The sequence below is a fragment of the Lineus longissimus genome, chromosome 10 (assembly GCF_910592395.1).
Source record: "Lineus longissimus chromosome 10, tnLinLong1.2, whole genome shotgun sequence".
Taxonomy (NCBI): Eukaryota; Metazoa; Nemertea; class Pilidiophora; order Heteronemertea; family Lineidae; genus Lineus; species Lineus longissimus.
Window position 1 is genome coordinate 3,993,667 of NC_088317.1, and position 25,847 is coordinate 4,019,513.

Genomic DNA, 25,847 nt, shown 5'->3' on the forward strand with positions numbered 1-25,847 from the left:
GGTCAAAACCGAGGTTCCTTGTCTCTGCCAGGTCATAACCTCTAGAAAGACGATCGAGATCCGTACTTGTGGAACTCTCTGCCGGAAGATCTTGCTGTGATAAATGACTCCAAATCTTTTAGTCGTGCTTTAAAAACCCACCTTTTTAAATCAGCTTTTGACATTTAACCCTTTTGGACACTTTTAGTATGGACACTTTTAACTAAAATGGACTTAATTATTATTTTCATATAGACATTTTAAAATGCTTGAAACTCTGTACAGTGCCCTGGAGCAAGCCTAGAGCTTGGACAGGGCACTATAATATACTGTATTTTATTATTATTATTATTATCAAAAGAAAGTAACTTACGCTTTTTGTTTTTCCTATGCCGATCAATATGATCCTTTAATTGTATTCTGACCTGCCGTTCCGTCGGCTGATCTCGTATGTACGAGTGCTTGAGAAGCTGTTCTGTTGATGAGCGATGCGTGTAGTCCTTTACCATGCACGCATCGACAAAACTTTGAAACTTTTTATTCCTGAAACGGAGAAGTTACGATGTAAATCATCCATTTCAACCCTGGTAAAAAGTCTAAGAGTTAAAATTTGTGATTTATTGTTGATATCAGTAGGTAATCATCCGGCTTCTTCTTTTAACCCTGGTCTCTCCTGAGACCTTTCGGTAGAACTCAGATGGTTGCTCAATCAGCGCCACAACCCGAGCATTCCTGACAGGTACAGATTTATATTCCTGGGGAGTAAGGAAAGTAAGCCTAAGAGACCTGCCTATTCCTCAAGCACACTGTGGTTCAATGAAGGACCTTTTCACCCCTAGAGGAGAGTCTGAGCCACACAAAGCAGCAGCTCCTTTTCAGGTTGCAGCTCTGTTCTTCAAAGGCGAAGCTTAAGCGAGGACTTCCTCAGCTGTGGCTCCAAGATGTCCAACACCACCACCACAGATTCAACTTACCATTTTTTCGACTTTAATCGTGGCGGAGGATTCCTTGGTATCAAAAACAGGGCGCGCATCGGATGCATATCACATAAGGCTGAAATCAATGAAAAGAAGTTGAAAGAACAAAGTTACACACAACGCACCAACAGAGTAAAGCTCCACATCTGAGAATCGGCAAGGCAGACCAGTCCGCTTACTAAATGATGATGGAAGCTAACAAACAGAGGCCAACCATCAGCTCTCTATAACTGACTATGTTGATAGACAAGCCAGGAAAGACTTGGTATCAAATGTACTGTCCTTAACGATACATGTAGATCAATGTTTACATTGAATACCAGTATTCAAGAGATCAAATTTCAAAGCTACTCACGTGGTTTTCCTTCAGCCATCTCTAAGGCTGTAATGCCTAAAGACCATAAGTCACTCTGAAATGGAGAGGGGAGACATTGTAATTTGGATGATACTTGATGCGCAAACGCCAGACAAGACATTATGACATAAGCTCGCCGAGGTGAGCTCAAAATAGTGTTAGCAGACCTCAGTAGCCACTAACGATGCCGATATAACATTTAAAATTGACTATGTGACATTGAACCACTAAAGCGCCTTCAATAGCCACGGTATTGATTGATGGTTTCCTGAATTGTTGCTGTTACGTCATCAGTGGCGACCTTCAATCATGGGTGTGGTGGCATCGAGGTTCAGTTCGAGTGAAACCTGTAATTTCTACTACGACCACTCATCTGGCATCAAGTTCCCAGACCTTGACCTTTTAGGCCGAGTTACACACTTGGCCAGCGACAGATGTCACTCTTATTGGCCGATTTATTCCATTCTTACCCTATTATCATAGGTGGCATCTGGGTTTTCATCACAGGCTATAACTTCTGGGGCCATCCAGTACGGTGTACCAATAAACGTGTTCCGCCGACCAATTGTTTTGTCTAACTGGGCACTAACCCCAAAGTCAACTGAAATGCAGAGGAAGGAGTCATATAATCCTTAATAATCTTGTGTAACAGACTCGTCTCAACTGACTTAAACTCATCGACACATGAGATTTTTCTCTCAGTGGACCAAAACAAAATGATAAGAGTGGCCCGAGGGTATGATCATACTGGCCTGTCCTGGACTGAAAGATGATGGGTCTTAGACTTCAAGTGGTGCAGAAGATGACCCTTACTGAAAACAGTAGAGGCTTGGAACCGGGCATCAAGCATCGATTTTCATTTTACTCAAGAGAGAAACTTTTAAACTCATTTGAGTCCTTCCTTGTCGAAGGTCGTTAGCCCTAGTGTCAGCCTTACCTAGTTTGACTTCAGCGTTGTCTGTCAGTAGCACATTTTGACCTTTGATATCTCGATGGATGACTTTGTTTTGGTGGAGGTGAGCTAGACCCTGAAATGAAAACAAGTATGAACTTGAAACACAGAAACTCAAGATGCTTGGCAAGGTTGAGTGACAAAAGATGCAGCTGCCTCCCATTTTTGCAAGTAGCTAAACAACTCCAACAATCATGACATTTCAGCCCTGCCACAGGGTTTGAACACTGATCTCTGGATTACTCCAGTAGATTATTTGCATGACATAATTGGGGATGGCCTCACAAACCCTTGGACTTGGATTACTGAGAGAAACTGTACCTACCCTGAGTATTTCTCTACATATATAGGCTATCCACTCTTCCTTCAGTGACTGTCCCTTCGTGGCCTTCACGAGGTCTGTGACAGAACCAGCACCACAGAACTCCATGACCAGCTGAAACACACATGAAATACAAATTGAAATGTACCCAGTCTACAGATCAGGATGGCAAGCCAAATGCCATTTAGTTTCTTCCATTAGACCCTCCACTCATCACTGCAATGGTTCTCCAATTCAACTGTATCATAAAAGCTATCTTTCAACTGCAACAGAACTGCGTTCCCACTCACCCAAAGCTGGTCATCCTTCCCTGCAGGCATCTTCTTGATAAAGGCACCATAGTAAGTTGCAATGTTCCGATGATGTGAATACTGAAAATCAAAGAAAAAGGTATTGTTTATTTCAAATAACTGATAGAAACTTCAAGATGCATTCAGACAAAGAAAATAGACTCATCAATGACTGCTCATTTTGTCACTTCTGACTTTTGTAAATCAAATTTTGCATCTCAATCAATTTCATTCTTCAGTCCTTAATAGAGAGGTTCAACTCTATGAAATGCAAATTGCCATTTCCTTTGAAAGCATCAACTGCATTAGGCGCTGATACGTAAACATGAAAGATGAGGTTTTTTCAAACAAGCTTCGGGGGAATACTCCACTTCTAATCTATCTTCCTATACTAGTAAACAATCTCCCAGCATGGGGACTTGCATCTGGAGAGTGGCGCAAGTGTAATCTTCCGTTTGAGTGCTATTTCTAATCTTGTTACAATTCTGATACCTCTGATACGACATTCGACATTCGTAGTAAATAAAACGAAAGGACAGGCAAAATCAATATCGTCCAGGAAGAGTTTTCAGACTAAACGAGGAAAACACTTGACTGCATTTGCGGAACAGTAAATAATATAACTTGAACTTTGTCCTTGACAGAACTGCTAGGTCAAGCAAATCAATCAACAGCTAACCCAAGTGTTAGCACTATTTCATTCACATTTAAAGACATTTTAGCTTTCACCAAACATCTTTTCCCAAAAAAATATTTCCGATATCACCGACCCGTTTTGAATTCTTGGGTCGAAGCAGGGTCTGGGGGCCACAGCACCATAAGTTCATAAGCCCAAGGGAAGGACACAGATAACTGGTGAGTGACAACACTTGAGGTCTCTGATATTGGTTTTCTAAGCTATCATCAAGAATTGTTAAAGACTACCGGTAGTCTTTATTAATTCTTGCTATGATGTATTTACAACCTCAGGCCAAGGCTTCTGGCAAAATTAGTTGCATCCATATCTATCCAAAGCTAGTACCTGAAAGACTATTTTCCCAGCACTACAAGTCAAGTCTAAAATTGCTATCGATTCGCATGCAGCATTAGAACTTAGATTTATGATTCCCAGTTCTAAGGAGGCTGGCTGACTCATGCATCAAGTATAATCTAAGATAAGACTATATACTGATACGTAATCAATCATGATGACAAACAGTAGCAAGAGCTGAACTGTTCAACAGCTAAATCCAAATTAACCCACTCCGAGCTTCTCTGCTACATTCTGTAAAATGTCACTCCATGACACCTTACCTTTTTTAATACATTTATTTCTAATTTTATCTCTTCTTCCTCATCCTGCAAAGAAAGAAAATAAGGCATTTTTAAAATTAGAATCAAAGTACATGTATAAAACATAATAGACTTTATGATGCTGTCCTTGAAGCTGATAAGTTTTTTTACTACGTTTGATATGATATGATCTGGTCTGATATGATCTGATCAGGTTAGGTATGAATTGGTACCGTGCAAACGGCCCTGATGTATAGTCTAATATAACAAATCACATTTCTGACAGCTCCGTAGACATTTATAGCGCAGTGTTGTGATCATGTCAACTTGCTCACCCAGACACTTTTGTGTAGGCAAAAGTCACGCTCAATAACAAATCATTATTGCGACTGTCTTCTTGGAGTTCTGCCACAGTATGGAGGCGTCAATTATCGAGATTCCACTCAACATTCATTATGTACCCGCTGTATGATTTCTATCCTACATTGTTGCATGCATTCATAAGTATAATGCCGTATATATCGCGGACTTAAAAATATTCTTCATACTACATTGTATAGTGAGGCAAAGATGACTATTATTATTAAGTTTATTATCAGCCACACACATACACAACATAATGCCGGACATAAAAACTCCTGTTACCAAAAATAGCCGGGCAATTTTATAATCAATTTTGTATTATCAACTGTTGCTATACTTAGCATGAATTATACATGCTGATGGTGAAGCACATCACACTTATCACATGTTTACAACAGTATTAATGTATATGAAAGTGACAGGTTTATATTTTGTACCAACAAATCGACAGCTTAGAAACAAATCGAGGCATCAAATGTGGATGAACTCAGAGGTAACAGGCTGACATCTTCCATCCAGAAATATGAGCGCTGCAACTGCCACCCAAAGGCCAAACATCTATTCCTGTTCTTCAGGGGAAGACTAGGACATCATCATCCATCATGTGTTGTCTTTTTATTCGAGCACAAAAAACAACTGAGGAAAAAAACATTCTCCCCAGAAACACAGAAACAACAGTTTCAGATATTCCGTTATGAAATTATAATTGAGCGATCACACAATAATAGACTGTAATGTTTTGATAATGAGATTCACATGGCAGATGATAGTTTACATATCCTCCCTAGGGTCCTTGCAGACAATGCCATGGGAACAGCCATTGGAATAATAACGGGATAATAACAGATTATGTGACATTCGCCCGGAGTCTACATTATGTACTGACATGACAGTGCATGGTGCCCTAGTGACATTTAGGCTGGGGCACATGATATAGGGATGGATATAGCGCAAGTAGACTTCAAGGCTGAAGTTGGGCAATGATCGCTTCAAATATGACTTTTCCTGCAACCTGGCATTCAGGAACACCAAACTAGTGTGGCAGTTCGGGTGACTGCCTCAAGCAGGAGGTCCATGTGATGAAACCTTTGTCAGCTAAAATAAAGTCAATCAGCTGAGTGTAGGCAGGGGTAATGGTAGCTATAAACAATATTTGGTACAACTGTGATATGTGAAAAACATAGACCGCCAAGAATGTTGCGTTGGAGAATGTTGTCCTCTCCCATCAGAAAGGGATTCATCAGGAAGCGAAACCCCCTAACTTGGCTGTTGGAGTGGCTCAGCGGAAACATCAGTGCCTGCTACCTCTAAGGCCCCGGGTTTGATTCCCGGTCAGTTAGATTGAATTGAACAGTTAAATTAGATAAAATATATCACTACATAACTCGTATTCAACCTCATAGATGAAGTCGGAGTCAGAGCAAGAATGCGCAACCTCTGTAAGCCTTGTTAAACATCGTAAATTTCCAGTTACAATCAATTTGCAAAAAAAGTCTTTAGCTGGTATGGTGTCTTCGTTAAGGGAACATGTTCCTACAGATAAATAATTGCATCAACAGTTCACAAAATAATTAGGTTATTTCCTACTTTTATTTCCGTTCCAAATCATTTGTCATTAAAAGCATGATTAATTCGCTTCGCTTCCGAGAACAGAAGTGGCGAAAACATGACCAACAAATAAATGAACATTTATCTTAACGGCAAATTAACACAAGGCTGCCGGAGATCGCCAATACATAACACTTGATCAGGGCCTTACCCATTATAGGAATTTGGTCAATTTGGGTTGGAATGAACGGTTATCTAAAGCAAATTATCAATATGTTTGTAAACGAACAGGACAGACTTAACGAAATTATCAAAATTACTTTTTTATCTCAAATGATGACTGTAATTTGTTGTCACTTTGTTTGTCTAAGGACAAAGGACTTTGTTGACACCAGTTTTAAGCGGAAACCTCTCTATCAAGGATGCCCCCCTCTATCAAGGACACCCCATGTGGTACCACATTGGTTGTTTCAATTGAATTTGACCCCTGTAATCAGGACACTCTCAGTCAAGGACAGTATTTGTCAACACAAGGGTGTCCTTATTAAATCACTTCAGTGTAAAAAAGTTCCGAGGCTGTCATTAATTCTTCTAACATTTTTTACTAGGACGCTATATCAACCTCTTCCCATAGCCAGGATAGAAACCTTTCCCAGCTCTCTCACCCAAAAACCCTATATTAATCACGGTCTGTCTTGACAGCACACTTGCCCACAACAAAAGATCTCCGCCAAGTTTCTTCAGCATTTCAACAGTTACGTGCTTTTTTCAGTCTCACCTCTCCCAGACAAAGAGACGCGATCCATGCACTCTTGTTATGTTCGGCTGGATCTGGACTCTATGGAAATTAGCGCAGCTGTTGACTACTGTAACGCTTCTGTCGCTTTCAGCAATGCACAAGACATTTCCGATGCCTGACGTGGCTAAACACCACGCTAACAAGTCTTTGTGGTCTGCTTGAGCTATTTTCTCAACTGCGCCGCCAAACGAAGTCACACCTCTTGTACAGAAAGAGATGCTCGTTGATGCGCCGCTAGTCCAGAGGACAGAGGACAAGTTGCTGACTTATTGATCCCTACTGTCGCTTCCAACAGTGCATATAGCGCTCAGCAAATGCACGTCACAGCACAAGTCGATTGCAACAGATCTAGTTGACCTCAATTGTGCCTGTCAAATTTTTTATTCACAGCTCTACTAATCCTGAACAAGGTTCCCATTAAAGCACCGTAGGTCTAGACTCATGAGTATTGATCTATCGCTCTCAACAGTGCACACTGCAATCACTATATGCATGTCATAGCCACGCCGGTTGGCAAAGACAGGCTGGACTTGTGATCTGGCTGCCCTATCATGTCGGTCACGCTTATCGCCTAAGTACTTTTAGGTCTCACTAGAGAAAGAGAAGTGGCCCTTGAATTCTTGTTAATGGGCTCGGCTGGTCGAGACTCCATGGCCAAGTTCGGGCGAGGAGTCAGACCCGACCCACGGATTGGTACCAAAGCTCAGTAGGTTCATTCAAATGTTTTCTTACTTGTTACTTTACTATTGAAGTTGACGGTTCAATACTAAAGACAACGTTAGAATACTGAATAGTTAATTTTGAGATACTAAGCAATCTGACAAATAGCGCTGCTCTAAATGGACGTCTACGAGATACATACCTCGGTAACTGGCATAACTTTGATGGCGGCAAGTTGTCCTGTTTTTGTGTGGCGACCCTGCAAAGATACACGAGAGAAAATATGTTAGAACGAACAAGCACGGCAAGCGCGAAACCATCCGGGGTGACATCATGACTTTCATTGATGGACAGAGGTTTTTTATCTGAAAAGAAGTGTTTGGCAGTAGCACGGTCAATACGAGTTGGAACACTAGCATCCCATGAGAAAGCAAGGCATTGGAGTGAAAGGAACGCATCAACCACAATGTATTATCCACACTAAAGACTCAGTCCCACATCTTCTCAGAGTTAATCAAGAAGCTATTCATTATCAGAGAGATACCACTGGCTCACCACAGATTACATCCTCCATGAACCCACACCCAGAAGACACCATCATAAAGCCTGGCAGAGTGAGCTACACACCATGAATGGTTTCAAGGTCACATAATTCTGCAACTTTTTAATGTAATCATTCCTGATCGCCATGGAGTGGTATCGATGCTTGATGAATCACACTCTGGAATGCAGTGCGTTTTTTTGCTTATCATAATCAAGGAATCATTACACTTCATCAGACTCGTAGTTCGAGTTGGTATCAGCATTGAGTTGATGAATGGCTTGTACCATGAATGCTTCTTGAAGGTAACTGTCAAATTCTTCTTGTTTTCACAAATTGCTTTGAATTTTTAGCCACCATGTAGCTGACAAATACATTTATCATCACCATTCATGGTACACAGCATCCCCCAACAGGCATTTGGTCAAATTCCTTCAACCCATTGAAAAAATTCTGCATCATGTCCAACAGAGCGAGAAATTTGGTGCAAACTATTGACATTCCTTGATCTGGTGGCAGTCTGATTTACCCTCGATGAACTTATGCCAGCTGACATGACATCACTACAAGAAAAAGAAGCTGACTCAACGTGCTGAGCTGTGCTCGCCTCCTGGTGCCTGTGGAATGAGAATGAGTGATTGCTTCACTGGTTACTCTACCATGTTCAGCCCAAACGCATGTTGAATGGATAGGAAGTTTTATTCTGAGCAAAAGTTATGGATATATTCCAATCGTTGTGTGATTTAAGGATGAAGAGCAGTGTAAAGTTAGTGTTGGCCAATTTGTGATTGCATAGACAGACTGACATCCTTCTCAGACCAAGGCAATCAACATTTCCCACCCATCCTCTGCATTTTTGTTCCAAGGAAAAGGGAAACTCAAAGATGTCACTAACTCTTCGATGTCCAAAGTGAGCTCACATCAACATGAGAATACTACTGACTGACAGCCCACTTATCAGATCAGACACTGATTTTGTCACAAAATCAAACAGTTCGCCAAGAAGATGAAAACAATGCAGCATAAAGAGGAAATCTGCTTAGGTATTTCATCATCAAACGAATTTTTCATTGAAGCTCTCACTCGTAGCTTCAAGACATGACCTTTATAGTAGCGGCCTATGATCACCGATGACTCAAGCTACAGGAACAACTCAATTTACATCCGACAACGTCACCTTACAGCCCCTTCTACGGTGACTGTACGATTTCTAATATCACAACACGGTGCGCTCGATAGTGAGGACAATTTCCTTAGAAAGGTGATGCTGGTAATTTCATAAACTGCTTCGAAGCCGGAGGGGTTTCTAAGGTCATTGATGGACAATCCAATAGTCTTGTGGTTGATGCGTTCAGCCCGATGAGTGTACCCTGACAGGGTAAGATAATGCACGGTCAAGACGCTTCCATTAGTAATTGACACCAGTGCACATCCTACAAGAGTTTCCCTGCACCAGGATTTACAGCAGAAATTCTGGCACCTATGTCGAGGAGAAACTGTGCGGAACACAGCAGGACCTCAAAACGACAAGCCGGTTCATCTCCTCCAATGAAATAAAGGCATTCAGTGCCACAATGGCTTTGCCTCACTTTGTCAATATCGGCAACAAATTTTGAGGCAAAGGTATCTTCCCTTTTCATATGTTTTAGTCAGACAATGAAGCATGCACCACAATTCCTCCAGGATATACAATTAACATGCATACCCAGCTAAATGAGCAATGAACATCTCCGCAGTTACATGCAGGTACTTAAAAAGGATGCGTTCACTTACAGAGAATCTGGTGCTAGTAACGCTTACAAACTGTCCGCAGACCAAATAATTAACATCCCATCAACAAGCAATTCATGGAACTAGCCAAACTAATAGGACACTTTGAGTTTGTAATTTGTAGATTGAGACTAGCCTAGCATGTCATAGTGGTGCCAGTCTGGCTGATGCGGTATTTGTCATCAATATGAACGTCAATCGATATGCTGCGTATGACATGCGACCACGCAGTGAATTCAAACGTTATTTATTCCTCTACAGCTCTCTAGTTGTACTCGTCACTGTCAATTTTTGAATGGTGTGCAAATACGGAAACCTTCTAGCATGTAACCTGTATGAATGTCTGGGTGTATTCTAGGTTCTGTTCACCAGATATCCACAACGACACTGCTCATGATTGGTGACCGCAGCGGGTAACAAAAAGTTCCCTTACCTGGTGTAACCCCTGTACCCCACCCCAGCCCCAAAGGCAGAGGTTAAGGGTCAATACTATGTTTCACCCAGGACAAACCAACTGCAAGAGCAAGTGACATCTCCATTTGGTTGTTAAGTTTCTCAATACCTCAGCAAAGAGCCAAGTTTGAATCAAATGACTACAATGAATAGCGAAAAGTGTAGCATATCGGTGAGCTATGCAAAGTACACACCAACTTGCCGGCTCACTACCTGACTACGGTACAAAGTAGATAGTAGGGTGAGTCACTCAAGCCAGGACTGTTGATTCAATACAAACTGCATGTTCTTCAAGAGCAAGCCCAAATCAACAAGCAAGGAGTGTTTTCATAGGAACTGAACTGGTATAAGATTATCTCGTGAACACTAGACATACATGCTACAGCGACGATTTCCAATAACCCTTTGATGGAACACAAGACACCAAACGCTTTCCTTTCCTTACTGACATGTGGCTTGTTTGGGCGCTGACCAGTTGTGTGTTTCACCTGGAACAAAGTGTCACGGTGGCTCCACTTTGTCAAAATCGTCCATTATTCAGAATCAGAGGCAAAGGGCTGATGCAACCTTTAGGCCTACCCCATTTGAACCCAGAAGCACCACACAAACGAGTGAGTGATTACTGTTGCTATGACGAGCGATCCCAGTAACCGCAGTAGGGTCTTCCACAAATGAGCGACATTCCTCCACACCAGTGTGCAGAAGGCCGGTGCAAATACAACCTCTCCCCAGAGTTTGGTACTCTAAACAAGTACATCATCGTACTTCCCAAATGTCACCAATCATATACAATATCACAGCATCCAATGAGTGATCCCAACATTTTTCGCAAAACGAAACTTCAGAGGGCATGCACAGTCAATACTTTTGTCATCAAAGGTCATCGAAAAAGAGACGGCCTAAAACAGGCAGCAGAACATTTCACCAAAACCATGACCTTTCCGTAGAAAATCCACACTGGATATTTTTATTGAACAGCCAAGCTGGAACTGCAAGACTTCTTTCCATTCATCCTCCAGTCTCTTTGAAGGGCGTTTTTTTCCTCGGAACTCAACAAACCATTACAGCATGACTCATGAATAATACAAGAAGATACAACAGCTTTCTTAGACAGATGAATGGTGGAAGCAGGAGCGAACGCTTTGAGCAGATTGTCCGCGATATGATGGTCAAGCATTGGAAAAAACTTGAAACGAATTGATGCTAGTTTCAAACTAGACAAGTATGGTGATGGACAAGGTTACTTTTACAGAAGAAGTGTCCAGAGATGATGCGCGTCAGTACTAAACAAGAAGTTCGAACAGAGTTCCTGGGCAGATGATGCACTACATTATCATTATCAGAAAAGACCCTGGGTATATTTTCTGATAGTGACGCATCAATGCTATCAGTGCTGGCCTGGCATTGCCTCGGGACACTCCGCTGTTAAAACCAGACCAGTTGATGGATTTTAGAGACTACTCAAAACTTGAGATTCGGAGCATTGACTGGAGCAGAGGAGTCCAAACGCCTTGTGGCAGCTCGTTAAATATTCAGTCAAGCACGCAGTTATTTCAACACACCACATGAAATGATAGATATGGTCATTATATCAAGTTATTACCATACCAACTGATCATCCTGATGGCCTGAGGGCTGATGATCTTGGCGTAATATGGATTCAAATATTGGTCCAGGAAGTCTTCAGGGTAAAGTTCCAATCACTGGGCAGAAAATGAGAAAGATCCACTGATCTGATGCATCTCTGTCTAAGTCAATATGATATCAGGGACATTAGAAAGATAACGCAGATATATTTCAATATACCAGCAATATTGTTCTGCCGATCAGCTGCAGCTTGCTTAGCAGTTTGCTACAGTCAGAAGCTCGAAATGCGGATTCACTCTGCCATAGCTTCATAGATCATGATTCACAGCTGCCACCCTCTAAAGCATATACAACATTTTTTACATCCCTAACAAATGAACAACACAGAACCCGGTGAAGTTTTCCTGACAGGCTACGTCCGTATGTACCTATTACGAACACACTGTTTGGAGTTGTAAACACACTCTTTCAAGACCTTAGATGTGTCTCGGGAGATATGTGTGCTGGGAATCCGAAAATTTAGTCGAGGAGAGGAAGACCGGATGTTCAAGACGCTTGCAGTGCCGTAAAAGAACTTTTTCAGGTCCAACAACCTTACAATCTCATGACAAATCGGGTGTTGAGTGACGTCTTGGATTACGTCAAGTTCAGGGTGCGCTGTGGTTGAGGTCACTTTAGATGTCACACAAGACTAAACTTGTCACTTAATCAGAGTTTATTGGACCAGAAGATGTGTTTTTTGGGCACTGAGAGTGCTCTTGGCTCTTTTTGTAGGCTGTATGCATAATGTTCAACGTCAGCGCCATTCTTCTTGGAAGAGCCAGTGAAAGAGATAGTTAGCTCATCAACCCAGCAACAACTCCTGAAAATATTTCAAGGAAATTCCTTCAACAGCACACTGCTGGCATTCAGCTGCCGAGTAAAAAGCTTAGATGGAAGGGTGCTGTGAATATGAAAGAATCGTGCTGCGAATGTGAGCAGGATCTTAGTCGGACGGTCGGTCAGCACCTGGTGAAGAACCAAGCCTGAACATTGCTGGCTAATCTTTTCCTTGAACACTTTCTCATCATACATTCTCTCTGAACCTGCGTGTTTGTAAATAACACTTGTATGTGAAAAAGATGAGCACTTGTTCAAAGTTTTTCCGAGAACAGAACTCGAGCATACTTAATGCTGAAGTAATTCTCTTTTCAATGGGGATGGTGCAAAGTCAAGTGTCAGATTTGTTTGGATTGTCAAAACTGTAGTATTAGGATTTATGGGATAGTTAAGCAGGGATTTAAATGGCTAAGCCGGTCAGTCTCCAACATCCATGATAATGCATTGAACCTATCACTGAGTGGGCGGATGGTCAACAGGAAGGAAGTAAACACAATAAGCAGACAATAGGACACTTCACCGATATTTGTAAACACTTCAACAGATATTTGTAAACACTGAAGTGCCTATTGTTTTGAATAGTAAGATTAGGACAAGTCGACACAAAAGAGGGGATACTGTAACAAGAGACACTTGAAAATGCAAGATGTGGGTGCAATGCCCATGCAAAAACTGGACATTTTGTTCCAAGTTCTGCAGACTGTGGCGTTGACTCAAAGGAGTATAGTTGCATATCTTTACTGGTCAAGTTTGAAAACTTAAGTCAAGTAGTACTTTGTGTAGGCCTGCAGTTCATCTGACCAGGCAATGAGTTCAGAATGCTTCCAATATGAATCGGCCAAAGACAACACAGATGATTGATCTGGTAATGATGGATGATGTAGTGACCCCTCGCCCTTGGGCGAGACCTAATGATCTCAGCGGTGTTTGTTCTAGAGTTACTTGCCTGCTAATGTAGAGAATGGGTTCAGCATGTGATCTCACTCAATTCGTTTCAGTATCAGTCATCAACAGACATGCATGACTTATTACATTTTAAAGGGGGACTACAGGCAGGAGCCAGGGATCAAATTGGTGGTCTTCACGTCAATTCATGTAGAGTAAGGGGACTTGGCTGTGTTTCATTCAGCGATAAAATACATTCATCGTGAATAGTTTAGCTATATTGCAAGATGGGACTAGGAGAGACCCCTATCGGTGACTTTGTCTAACTTTTAACATCTGACGTACTTGGCTCCTGCCCATCGACTTCCTTTAAAAGACACGAGTCAATAGGCCAACACCAAAAAGGTTCCAATTACAAAGTGTTTTACAACCAAATTAGGCCCTTTTATTAGTCCCTCAAACCTATTTGATCCCTCATTAAACAGCCCTTGGCAGGACCAATATTTTCCCAGTCCCCCCCCCTTTCTGAGGCACACTGGCCTATATATCACTGACATTTTACCACAAGACATTGACATCACTGTGTGGGGTAGAGCGTTGGCTAGAAATGTGGTCAACCACAGGCCATAAACTTCCCTGGCTACATGTATGATACCGTAAATTTTATGACCAATTTCAAACTAGTTTGGACTGGCGTGAGTAATCATCAGTTTAGCACTTGGCAAGCTGTTGAATACAATACATAGATGTCAGTGATTGAGGGGGGTCAACGGGGTGACCCCTGGCGGATAAAACAATATTGTTCTCATTAACAAAGCCTATGGTGTCTTTCAGTGCTATAACGAGCACCATGTGCTACCATATTGGACCACTACTCTGACAAAGGGGGTCAAATCCTGGATGATTCAGCTCTGTAAATAGGCCTACAGCTAGGTCCATGAATCAAACAAAAGGTTCCAAATAGGTCACAGAGTTTATGTGGGCGGGTCTTTCAGGATCTAGGGTTATGAATAACAAAAGATTAGATTCTATGCACCGGACATGTCCTCTATCTACTGGTAGTGACTTCAGACAATAGGGAATTTTGACTGAAGCATGATTTCTAAAGTATAACACACTTGAAGCATAAATGCTTGTTATTAGCAACACTTGACAGAATTTGCTTTGTCATTTCAAAATTAATTTCCTCATTATCTTGTTTTGGCCATCTTCTGTGGCGTTTCTCGGCAAAATAGAACGCTTCTTTCTTCTGTAGTGGCACCATGAACAGTTATGCATTCACTTGCCTTCAACTACACACAAGCGCTTGAGGGGGTCAATGGAGTGCCCCCCCCCCCTTCCTCCCATACAACGGTGCCATACCGTGAGCACCTCTTCGCTAAAACTGGCTACCACATGTTTCTTTCGGTATTGATAAAGTGCAAACCTTCCGTTTCATTTCCACCCAATTATTGTTTGCCCCACATTTCTGCAGACATAACTTCATTATCACCCCCACATATATATCACAAGCCACAAATCAATCCTTCTGGGAACATGACATTTCAATATCAAGATACTTTACATGCGCTGCCCTACATTTCATTTCAAAATCATTGCCCAACAATACAGGAACTCCCCATACATTGCAAAGAGATCTCGATCTACGAAATTGTTATGACTGGCACACCTCTGAATATTTCATTCATTGGGAGTGACTTTTCATGCCAACATTAGTAATTTTAGGTTTCCTGTTCCATTTTTTGAATCAAAATGATAAAATTACCTTGAAAAGACAACAAGTCAGAGACCATGAGTTTACTCCAGGCTCAAGTTTCTTGAAACTTCTGGGACAAGCTTCGATATCACCACCCCCCCCCCCCCCCCCCATCTTACCACAAACAAGTCCTATTCAATTCTTCAGCTCAGGCAGTCTTTGGAGAGATCCTCGGACAGACAAACCGTCAATGGCAAGTTATGCTTTCCAAGCGGTCACATCATTAGTCAGAATGTGACTGTTTCAAAAGCCAAGCGGCGAAAAAAGAATCAAAATATTTCATCGGCCAATTACGCGTTTGATTATTCCAATTTAGAAGGAATAAGTGCAGCATAAGTGATGACATCATCACGATGGAATTCAATACCAGCGACAGTAGCTAGGACATGAATCAAGTCATATGGTAAGAGGAAGAGGAAGACGAAGAATTTCTTGTAGTGTATTGCAGAAGAACTTGCAAATGTACAGTGTGGGGGTCGACATTTTCAAAATGTTTGCCAATTTGCCCTTTTCATTTTGCCATCTGTCCCCAATGTTCCCATTTCTAAATGTCGCTGTGTATAAAATGCGTGGGATAGAAATGATAGAAAGGTCAGACACTGTTTGTCACTTTTTGCCTTTTTGCAATTCATCCTGCCCCCTCTTCCATTTCACTTGACATTGATCGAACAAACTCGCCCCTATCTCCACAACGAAATTCCACCAGTTAAAACCTAGTCAGCAGATCTGAGAGACAAAGGAACAATCCATGTTTTGTCACAATCTGTGGGACAAAGGTGGATGATTGCCAGCTCTGACATTGCGATTAACCATACCAGCATTTTTAGCCCATTTCCGCATTTATTTCGATAATTAGAGGTCTAGATCAACAGGATAATGTCAGGAAAATTTTCTCAATTACACCCAAGTGACACCGCCAATAAATAACCAATAATACTCGATGATGACAATATATTCTTTGTTAGTCCACAGGCACTTTTATATTGTGTCTAAAACGACTCTTTCAGTGGCCTGGCTGATTATGTCAACGTTTTAGACTTAACCCTGGGGCACTGCTCGGCTTTTGAATCTCAATTGGCCCCTTCGGCCACAGTCCCTTTATTCGAGCGTCTGTTGAATGAAGGGACTTGTAAAGGCCTTCCTAATCTTACTTTTGATCGGAAATAAAACGGAAATTCCAATGGGTCTTTGTGGTCGGAAAATACCGCAGAAATAATGCAATTGAAAGCTACAGCCCAAAAACCAGTGACACTGCACTTGTGTCCTTCACCATGAGTGGACAGTTCTGATATTAATCTGCTGACGTCATTTACATGGTTCCTGTCATCAGAAATAAAGGGAAAACCAGAAATTTTTCCAAATCCAAAATAGCTGTCATCGCAGATCATATGCTTCTTTTGTAATGAATCATAACGAAAGTGGACTCGACACCCAACGAGAATCAATTCATTTTGACCTCAAAACCAATGCTAACAGTTCCTTTGGACTCAACACCATCAAGACGCAGTTCCATCTCGACACAAACTACCCTGACGATCAGTTCTATTGCAGCATTCCAAAACATAATCTGGAACTCATGTTTTCCTGCCTCCAAATTGACCACATTTTCTTCGTGCCTGAAAGCAAAGCGAGCCACATAGACAGACATGTCTCAGATCCAGAAACAACAAAATTCGGATCTGGTAAAACTCCGGCTTTGATGTTGTCTGCTTTCTCAGAGTCATCTGATCCGAGGCTATCTTGTGATCGTTCTGATCAAGTAAGAAGGGCAGACGGTAGCATTTTTGCTCATCAAAACATATCATGTAGCTTGGTGGAGGAATTAAGTCACACACTGACACCATTTTTTATTTTCTTTAAATCTTATTGGAAGTTTTTTGGTACACCTAGTATACACCTTTGGTATGGAGCATGGATTCATGCACTATCGCTGATTCAAGTCCCATAATATACACTCCCAGGTACATGTATCTCTTGCGCTGAAGGTTGGCGATACCATGTCAGAATCAGAGGGTGATATCTTCGGTACTGTAGATGTGGTTAGCAACAAACTACAACAGACTTCATTACTTTGAGTAAAGCGCTTGAAAAATGAGGGATTTTTATTTCTGCGACCAGAGGAGTAGCCATGGCATCATGACAATTGATTGTTTTTAGCCAATCGGTGTCGCTTGTCAATCGTCATCGTCATGTCATCATTTATGTCACGGCTAAGTCGCAGGTTGCAGCAACAAAAATTGCATGTTTGCAGAGTTGGTTCTCCATCAACTGGAATGACCTGGTGACTCTCTGGTGACTGTGAGGAAAATGGAATTGTCCAGGGAGGAAAATGGAATTGTCGATTCGGTAAAAACCTTATGTGCCAATCTAAACCGGAAAAGCCATAAACTATTGAAGCTTTTACTTTCACCCTTTTGATCGCTTTTTTATTCGTTCTCTGTGTATGATTTTTATTGCATATTTGTGTTGTCTGCTCCTTATTTGGAGGTTTTTTTACAATAAATTATATTAATTATATTAATTATGTGCGATGCTCTTTCTCCCTCATGACTTCCACAAGTCATACATCTGGCGTATATCATTTTCATGAACAAACCATACAAAATGATTAGCAGTACCACATTCACTTGACAATCTAGTTACAGCATACATACATAATAGGTGCATTCCTAGAAATATATACCACACAATGCACCAATTCACTTGGTACTACTATATCGCATACATATCAATAAGACCAGGATGTCTGCCGGTCCCAAACAACTCCAAAGCAAGGGACACAATGGACATGTTTGACAAGGTTTAAACCCTGTCCTGTGCCATGCGTGCCACATCTTGACCACCAAACTTTTTGCATCTTATCAAGATTTAACACGGCTACGTTTAAAGACCATGAGGTTCAGGTCTCAGGATGTGCGTGCATAGGCTGTAACAACCTTGTACACAGGTGAAATAGGAGGTGGTAGAAATCCCTTAGAGTTGGAGGATACCTCACTCTCGATGTGGGAAACTCAACTGATGTTTTTTACATGTATTTACACTTGCCGAATGCCATTTCATGTATTCTGGCTTCAGCTGAACTGATATGACTGATAACTATCAACAGAAATAGGTCAATGTCAAATGGGGGTAACATGACATTGTATTGTTGTAAAAAGAATTTGTACCAGATGCCCCAAGATTGTATCAATACTCAAAATAAAGTACCAGTATGTAGTTTTATCCAGGTTCCATAAAGTGCTACTCCGATCTGAATTCTAAAATCATTTGTTCTCCACCCCACATCCTCCCAACTCAGGGCGGACAGTCTGATTATTTATTTACATATGGAGCGTGCCTACATTCCTGGAATGTCAAGACTGATAGGTGATTCAGATAATTTCAGAATCAATGAATAGTATCCTCTTTGAGTACTTTTGATAATTGACTGTTTACATAAGCGAACATAAAAAGATCATTTGCAGCGGAAACTGATGGCCTAGGTCCGTTAATTGCAGAATATTCTATTCAGCAGCATAATGTACTTTTGGTGTCAGTCTTGATGGAATATCTGGAGAACGTCATTTTTAAACAGCCAAGGTATGTTTCAATCATTCCACAAACTATACTTATTTCTTTATCCAGTATAGATTTTAATCTATACTTGATAATATAAATCATAATGAGTCATTTCATAACCACCAGAAGTGAAAACTAATCACAACACGAGCTAATAATCACTTGTTTTTCAAACATAATTGCTCTAATTTTGATCCAGACTGACAAGAAACTAATAACAAATGTAATGAAGTACTCTACTTCATGATGAAGGCCTACTTATTCAGCAGACCAAACACATGCACACACATTGGCCTACTATCAAATATGGTCTACACCATATGCCTACCCTTATTGTAGACTGTTCAAAATGTGCCTAAAAAAATGTGCACTAATCACTTCATTTCCTTAGGGAATATTACATTGCTAATGCGCAAATCTCTGTAGCAATCGTAACCATTTTTTAAAACATTATTGTAAATGTATACATGACTCGACATTGGTTATGAATAAAAAATTGTTGATCACGCTCAAACAAACACTCAGCTGGCATGCTTTTGAATGGGTTATGTAGAACAGAATGCTTCATCTGAAAGCGGAACCAACACAGCTGACGATGACACAAACACTCTGATGACACCTTTACATAGGCCTACTAGGTTGTGTAATGAGATACCCAGTGACAAATTTTTCAAGGAATTTTAAAATTAGAATTCAAAATAGAAATCATTCGCCCACACAACTTTTATGGATACCCATGGTTCAATCATCAAAATGGTTAAGAAGTTGGGACAACTTTTATTAAAGAGGGATAAATCGATCTGATGTCTGAGTCTGACTGTCAAAATATGAATAAGTTTATAAGAACTAGTAGTATTCACTCCTCCTATGGGAATGGAGGGGTCACACCCTGTCATTAGTGTCAGTTCAGTAATGGTTACTAGAACTTGAACTGTTTTAAAAGAGAGACTGACAGTTGATATATTGCAATGCAAGGAACTTCAGCAATCCTAAACCAAATTCTAAACCCGAACCCGCAACAGTGCAAAGTGTAGAAGAATAACCTGGGTATGGTACCAGTCAGTTATACACTTTCTGTTTCCGAGAACAAAGAGACTCTCCCATCTTCACCACAGTTTCTCACGAACCATAACAAAAAGCGCCCTGGCATCACTCGACCAAGGTGTGTGTTTAATCTTCACCAGGTAAAGCTGCTTCAATTGAATAGTCAGAATACACAGAGTAGAGCTGCAGATCGATGTACATGAACATTTACTCACAAGATTCATCATTCACATGTAGTAGTACGCACCTCCATTGCAGTACCATGCCAAAGATCTTATTGGAGATCCTTGTGCCTGTCCAGGCATTTGCCTGGAGCATGTCAACCCAAAAATAAGCAAGAAAGATCACCACACACTGCCATGACGGTACCAGTTTTTGATCAGAGATATAAGAATCGTGCATACTGGGAGGAGAGGAGTAGCCTACCGGAAATGGGGAGACCATCACATAATAGTTTCAATACTAGAGATATTAATACTATAGCATCTGAAACTGACTGCCACCATTCTGAAAACAAAGTCTCATGCGCATGTGCCAGGCATTTTGCCAGTTATGAAAGATTTTTACCTTGTAGACTTGTCCGTAGGTGCCATTCCCAACAACCTCAATCAGATCAAATATTCCAGCTGGCTCCTGAAAGAACAAGGAAAGCAAACGTAAATTTATCTTTGTTCAGGCCGTTCTGACGACGTCACATGTTCGAAATGTGTGGGCGCTGGTTTTAGTCTTGTATGTGTAGCGAACTTGTCTAATGGTTGCGAGATCAGCTCTGCAATCAATGACAAGTGAATGACATTTACATTGTCACGACCAAACTGTGGCAAAAGGCATGCATCAACAATGATGAAGTTCGATAAAATGTGTAGGAGGAGTGCTCCAAATCGCTTATCACATCGTAACATAGCGTGTTCATCTCTACACAATATATGAATGGAAACAACAGTGTATTGGTGTGCCAAACAGCAAGTCCAGTAATCAGTACTTTTTCCTGTGTAAAATGTACAGTACTGAATGAATGAGTCAGCTGAGCTGAAATTATTTTAAAGAAGACATGTCATCTTTGAAGCACTTTTTCAACACTTTATCCTCATCAAATCACTATAAATTTGGTCTTATTCGATTGCAGATATTCTCAAATTACTATCTGGGTTATGAAAATAGAAATCAGGATGATTACTTACCCGCAGGCTGTTTAAATCGATGTCGTCCAAACTCACATTCACACTGGGGTTAGTCGCCATGATTTTGTTGGGCTGGGAAATGGGCTGGGGAGTTTGCCCAACTTCGAGATGGAAAAACCTTTAGTACTGAGGTATATATCAACTCCAAATGAGTGTGTCCAGTTGGCTTAAGTATCAATCCATGCCTTGATGAAATTTGATCGAAATATTTTCACACATTGAAGAGAAATTGACAAAATCCCTGTTGATGTTCTGGTATTTACGGACCGATATGGGCCCAGACACCGTAAGGCATTGTGGGATAATCATCCGGGAACTCGTAATGGCAGCCTCCATGAATTTGTCACGCCCGGAAAAACTCCCGAAAAAAAGCCATATTTCGCCCTAATCATGAATATTCACGGAAAATCACCCGATGATATTGATAAAACTTACAATACTGAACATTCTGGCCAAATTTTGAGCAATGTCATTCATTTAAAGTGGGTGAAATTTAAAACCAAAAAATTAAAATTGGCTGTGTAATTGTACAGGGCAATGTACAGTGCATGTGGCTTCAGATGTAAACAAACCCTAAAACCTGATTTTATCTTCTAATCAAGACTGAAACATATTGACAAAAGTTCCTACATTGAATTTTAGTGGCATTGAAGGACTGTGTTGCCGGCCGGGGGCACTGCGGTAGCACACGACCAATAAACAGGCGCTAGGCAGGTTGAAAATCAAGATTATCCTAGATGGGCATTTCAGGTTATTTTAATCATATCCAACTTTATATTTCAGTTCATGAATGTTCATGATTCTCCAGAATGATAAAAAGGGCAGCATCTTGGTCCTTGACCGTGTTTTATTTGGTACAGCGACAGTGGCCTACTGGTGGGTATTGTTGTACTAGTATTTCCTGGGTTTCACAGTGACTGTCGTCTTATACTGTTTGAGTAGACTTTGGCGTTAAATCTAGTAAAGAATATTTAGTCCCATGTATTGTTCATCAAACTAGATGACCTAACCTGAAATTCACCTTGTTTTCAGTTGTCCATAAGCGATGTCTACACCTGACAACTACCCTCTTCAATAAAGATCAGAGGATACCTGGCCAGGTCACATCAGCTGATGATAATCAAGATTATCTTGAGATAGATCACACTTTTAAGTCGCGGGTACAAACTGATACTATAATGCTGAGGAGTGTGTGCACGCGACTGTTATCGGAGGGTGCGAGTGACATCAAGAAAGTTGCTGAAGAGGTTGGTGATGCTCGAGTGATGACCAAAGCTCCTTGAAATTAACACCCTGCCTGGCCCTGGGAGACTCTTTAATGTTGAAGTTACAATATGTGAACTTCACATGCATCTTTGTCATGAACCATTTTGTCCAACAAAAGGGGAGCAATCGTAGTGATTAATTACATATGAGTAAGTCAAAGAAGTTACATCAGATTAAATCATAGGAAAAAATGGCATTTGGGTGTTTTTTTCCTTGTCCAGGATAACAATTTGACTATTTGCACAATTCATTACTTCATCGTGTACTCATTTTTATTAGGCCACTCTATATATATCACTCTACACTTTTCTTTTTTCAGATCTGTAGTGAAATAGGTGTTTCTTGTAGGATCTGGACATCAAACGTCGAGTTTGATGTGGACAATATCGAGAAGAAAATGCGTAATCTTGTCAACGTGGGATGCACGTTGAACCAGATCTTAGAAAATCCAGGAGTACTGAGATACAATGAGAACGAAATTGCAAGACGAATAAAAAAAATCAAGGCCTTGGGACAGCCCGTTACTACCTATTCTATTTTAGGAATGCACGCAAAGTCTAGTAAATACTTTCTAAAATTCAACGGGCTGTTTCGTGGGAGATCGTGGGTGGAAGTTCTGTCGGAGAAATTGGACTGTAGTATAGCTGAACTCTTGCTGGACGTGTCACCGGCAATGTCGTATATTCTCTGTTCGAAATATCCCGATCGGATGCTTGAAAAGATTGACATACTCTTGGAAGGAGGTTTCACGACTTTTCAGATTCGTGGGTGTTTGCGTGTGTTGAATAAAGACGTTAATACGTTACGGAAACGCGTCGCTGATATTCATGAGTTGGGACTCCAGAGGTTGATGACCTGTTCGTGGCTGATGCAAGGGGAGGCCAAATTCTGGAAGATCGTAAACAATGCAAAGCGATATAATCAGTGGGGTGATAAGTGGGAGTATTTGTCGAAAATGTTGGACATACCGAAAGAAGAACTTAAGATCCACTTTAAGCGGATTGACATGGAGAATGTCATACCGAAAATAGAACTCCTCATCAAGATTGGTTTCACTGGACAGGAGATTTTAAATCGTCCGAGAATGTTGAGAATTTCTGAGAAGAAAATTAAAAACGTTTTAGAGGGTATTACTGAAAATGAAATGGACCATTTGGACACTTCGCAGCGATATTCGTGGGTTGTGAATACGATTCCTACGCTCCACCGTGGAGTCTACACTCAGAAGGCAGTCCTTTCTAAGCTGCTTAATTGCTCCACTGAGACTTTTACGAAAAATGCTGCATTTTTAAAACAAGCCCTGTCACATCCAGATGCCACGATTTTAGAAACAGTCAGTTTGTTAAAGAGCAAAGGTTTTACTATTTCAGATATTGAGCAGTGCCCCCTTGTGTTAAATCATGAGCCGAGTATCCTGAATAGTTATTTAGACGGTTTAGAATGTAGGAAGGAACTACAGCCTTATGCTGAGTGGGAAAAAGATAAAGTGAAACTGTTAAATGTGTTACAGTATTTCATTGAAAGAGATATAAACTTTTGTAGTACTGGTTGTATGGACAAGAGACAGGATTCAGATGATGTCTCTGGGTCAGACTTGTTGAATGATTTGGACTAGATTCAGACTTGACCAAGGTATTTTATAATTTTCATTCAATCAACTTTTCCCGGCTGTTTCTGTGATTACCGCAAGTGAATTTGAATACAAATAAAATACTTCTTGTAGACCAGTTTCTTCTTGATATATTTTGTCAGTCTCACTCAGTGTGATCATGTCAGTCTACCGGCATTGTGCGTATATCCTTCCTTCTGAAAGGAGGAGACTTTAGGATTGACGTACACCACCTGTAAATCGGCATGAGAGTTATCGCCTTTGCAACAGTCCAACAGCGTGTCTTTTTCTCGACTATAGACAGAAAAGTAGCTGTCGCAGTTTGGAGATCGACTAAATAGTCACAACTCACCTCATGGAGTAAGTGTCCTTGTCCTAGGTTGTGACATTTTAACAAGACACAAAATGACTTGCCACTTGTATGAAGCACCAATCATACATGGCTTCAGAAGACCCAAGAATCTTAAGGACAACCTAGTCCGAGCCAAATTAGGGCCACCCACTGCCTCTGTGCACAGCCCAATGACTGATCCCCCACGTTGATCATGCCTCTCCCAAGGACATGTAGATACATTTTCAAGGACACTTCTACAGCGTCACGAAAAACATCGCCACGGATGTTATAGAGCACCACTTTAACCTCCCCAACCAACAAGGCCTACAACATCACAATCTTTGTCCTTGAGTTTATGCACATCCCCCCAGATGGCACCAAAGCCAAGGCCACCAGACTCTCCAGAGAGTCCTCTTGGATCCATCGTCTGTGCACCATGTCGCCGTTAAAACTCAATATTAAGGACAGCATGTCCTGGTAACCACGCTCATACTCAGACATATAGCGTCTATCAACTACAATCTGGTAGTCACAACCTATCGTACTTTTCACCAGTGAAATGCCCACCAGATGTTCAGTGTTTTGTAAGCACGAAACGGGACATTTTGTCACAACCTGAAAGACACTAACTAAGAAGACACATGAAAAGGGGATGTTGTTTTTCTGCAAAATTAACTTTGTGTGCGCATCACAATCTACGGTCGCAGCTAAAGATGAACCACTGGGTCCTTTCAAGACACCAAATAATATGAGGTCAAGGACTGCCAATTTGAAGTGGTCCTATCCTGTCCTTCTGGTTGTGACTTCGTCCTCATAAGACCGATTTGGAGGTGAATGCAAAAAGATAATCAGAAACCATGAAATATTTCACAGTCCAAGTCATTATTAGGGCGATTTGTTCTGCAATGGTCCCATGTTGGGACCACTGACATTAGAAGAACCCCAAGAGGTGGCTGAACTGGCACCCAGGACAAGTTCGATACAAGAGAAGAGGCAGAACATGTGTAGATAGCTTGATGCAGTGAAGCGAGATGGTGCTGCAGGTGTTCTTTTTGAAGACTTGATGGAACCTTCCAGTGAAAGAAGACAATGGCAAGGTTCCTCGCACTTCTGATGGGTTGAACTATCATGTTGCAGTTAAGTTACTTAGTCCTCTTCATGGCGAGAGGGCATATAAGTCAGTTAAGTAGCATCTCAAGGCTGAAACCTAAAGAGAGAATGTTTCATCAGGGGGAAGGGCTTATCAGTTTCATCATCCAAACTCCTTCTTTTTTTAGGCACACATATATAAAACAAATATTTAGGCACATCCTAATAGTGTATCAATGTTCAGGGTTGATAGAATACACTTTGAGCAAAAAAGCGACGACGACGCCATCGCCATCTTCAGGGCAAGGTATGAACTTGTTTTTTTTCAGTTCCTGCCTTGCCCTTAAGATGGCGATGGCGTAGTTCTTTCATGAAGTC

General features: G+C 41.1%; 2 protein-coding genes across 14 annotated transcripts in view; one reads left to right on the plus strand and one right to left on the minus strand.

The window, feature by feature from the left end:
* The window catches only part of LOC135494652 (serine/threonine-protein kinase mig-15-like), a 45,899-nt gene extending 24,451 nt beyond the window's left edge, over positions 1 to 21,448 (minus strand). For all 12 annotated transcript variants that reach the window (XM_064782828.1, XM_064782826.1, XM_064782821.1 and 9 more), the window contains exons 1-11: positions 21,172 to 21,448; positions 20,558 to 20,623; positions 7,720 to 7,776; positions 4,169 to 4,213; positions 2,876 to 2,956; positions 2,589 to 2,699; positions 2,249 to 2,339; positions 1,782 to 1,912; positions 1,312 to 1,366; positions 954 to 1,032; positions 353 to 522 (exon numbers count right to left, since the gene is read on the minus strand). In XM_064782828.1, coding sequence (XP_064638898.1) covers positions 353 to 522; positions 954 to 1,032; positions 1,312 to 1,366; positions 1,782 to 1,912; positions 2,249 to 2,339; positions 2,589 to 2,699; positions 2,876 to 2,956; positions 4,169 to 4,213; positions 7,720 to 7,776; positions 20,558 to 20,623; positions 21,172 to 21,231 — 946 coding nt within the window. In that variant the 5' untranslated portion in view covers positions 21,232 to 21,448. The remainder of the gene's footprint in view (positions 1 to 352; positions 523 to 953; positions 1,033 to 1,311; positions 1,367 to 1,781; positions 1,913 to 2,248; positions 2,340 to 2,588; positions 2,700 to 2,875; positions 2,957 to 4,168; positions 4,214 to 7,719; positions 7,777 to 20,557; positions 20,624 to 21,171) is intronic.
* A 52-nt stretch (positions 21,449 to 21,500) lies between these two features.
* On the plus strand, positions 21,501 to 24,159 carry LOC135494826 (uncharacterized). 2 transcript variants are annotated; one of them, XM_064783114.1, is made up of 4 exons: positions 21,639 to 21,653; positions 21,955 to 22,047; positions 22,204 to 22,418; positions 22,757 to 24,159. In XM_064783114.1, exons 2-4 carry the CDS (start codon positions 21,981 to 21,983, stop codon positions 24,050 to 24,052), a joined length of 1,578 nt encoding a protein of 525 aa, XP_064639184.1. In that variant the 5' UTR covers positions 21,639 to 21,653; positions 21,955 to 21,980; the 3' UTR covers positions 24,053 to 24,159. The 2 variants fall into 2 exon arrangements, with proteins under 2 accessions (XP_064639183.1, XP_064639184.1); XM_064783113.1 differs by having other exon boundaries at positions 21,501 to 22,047.
* The last annotated feature ends 1,688 nt before the right edge of the window (positions 24,160 to 25,847 follow it).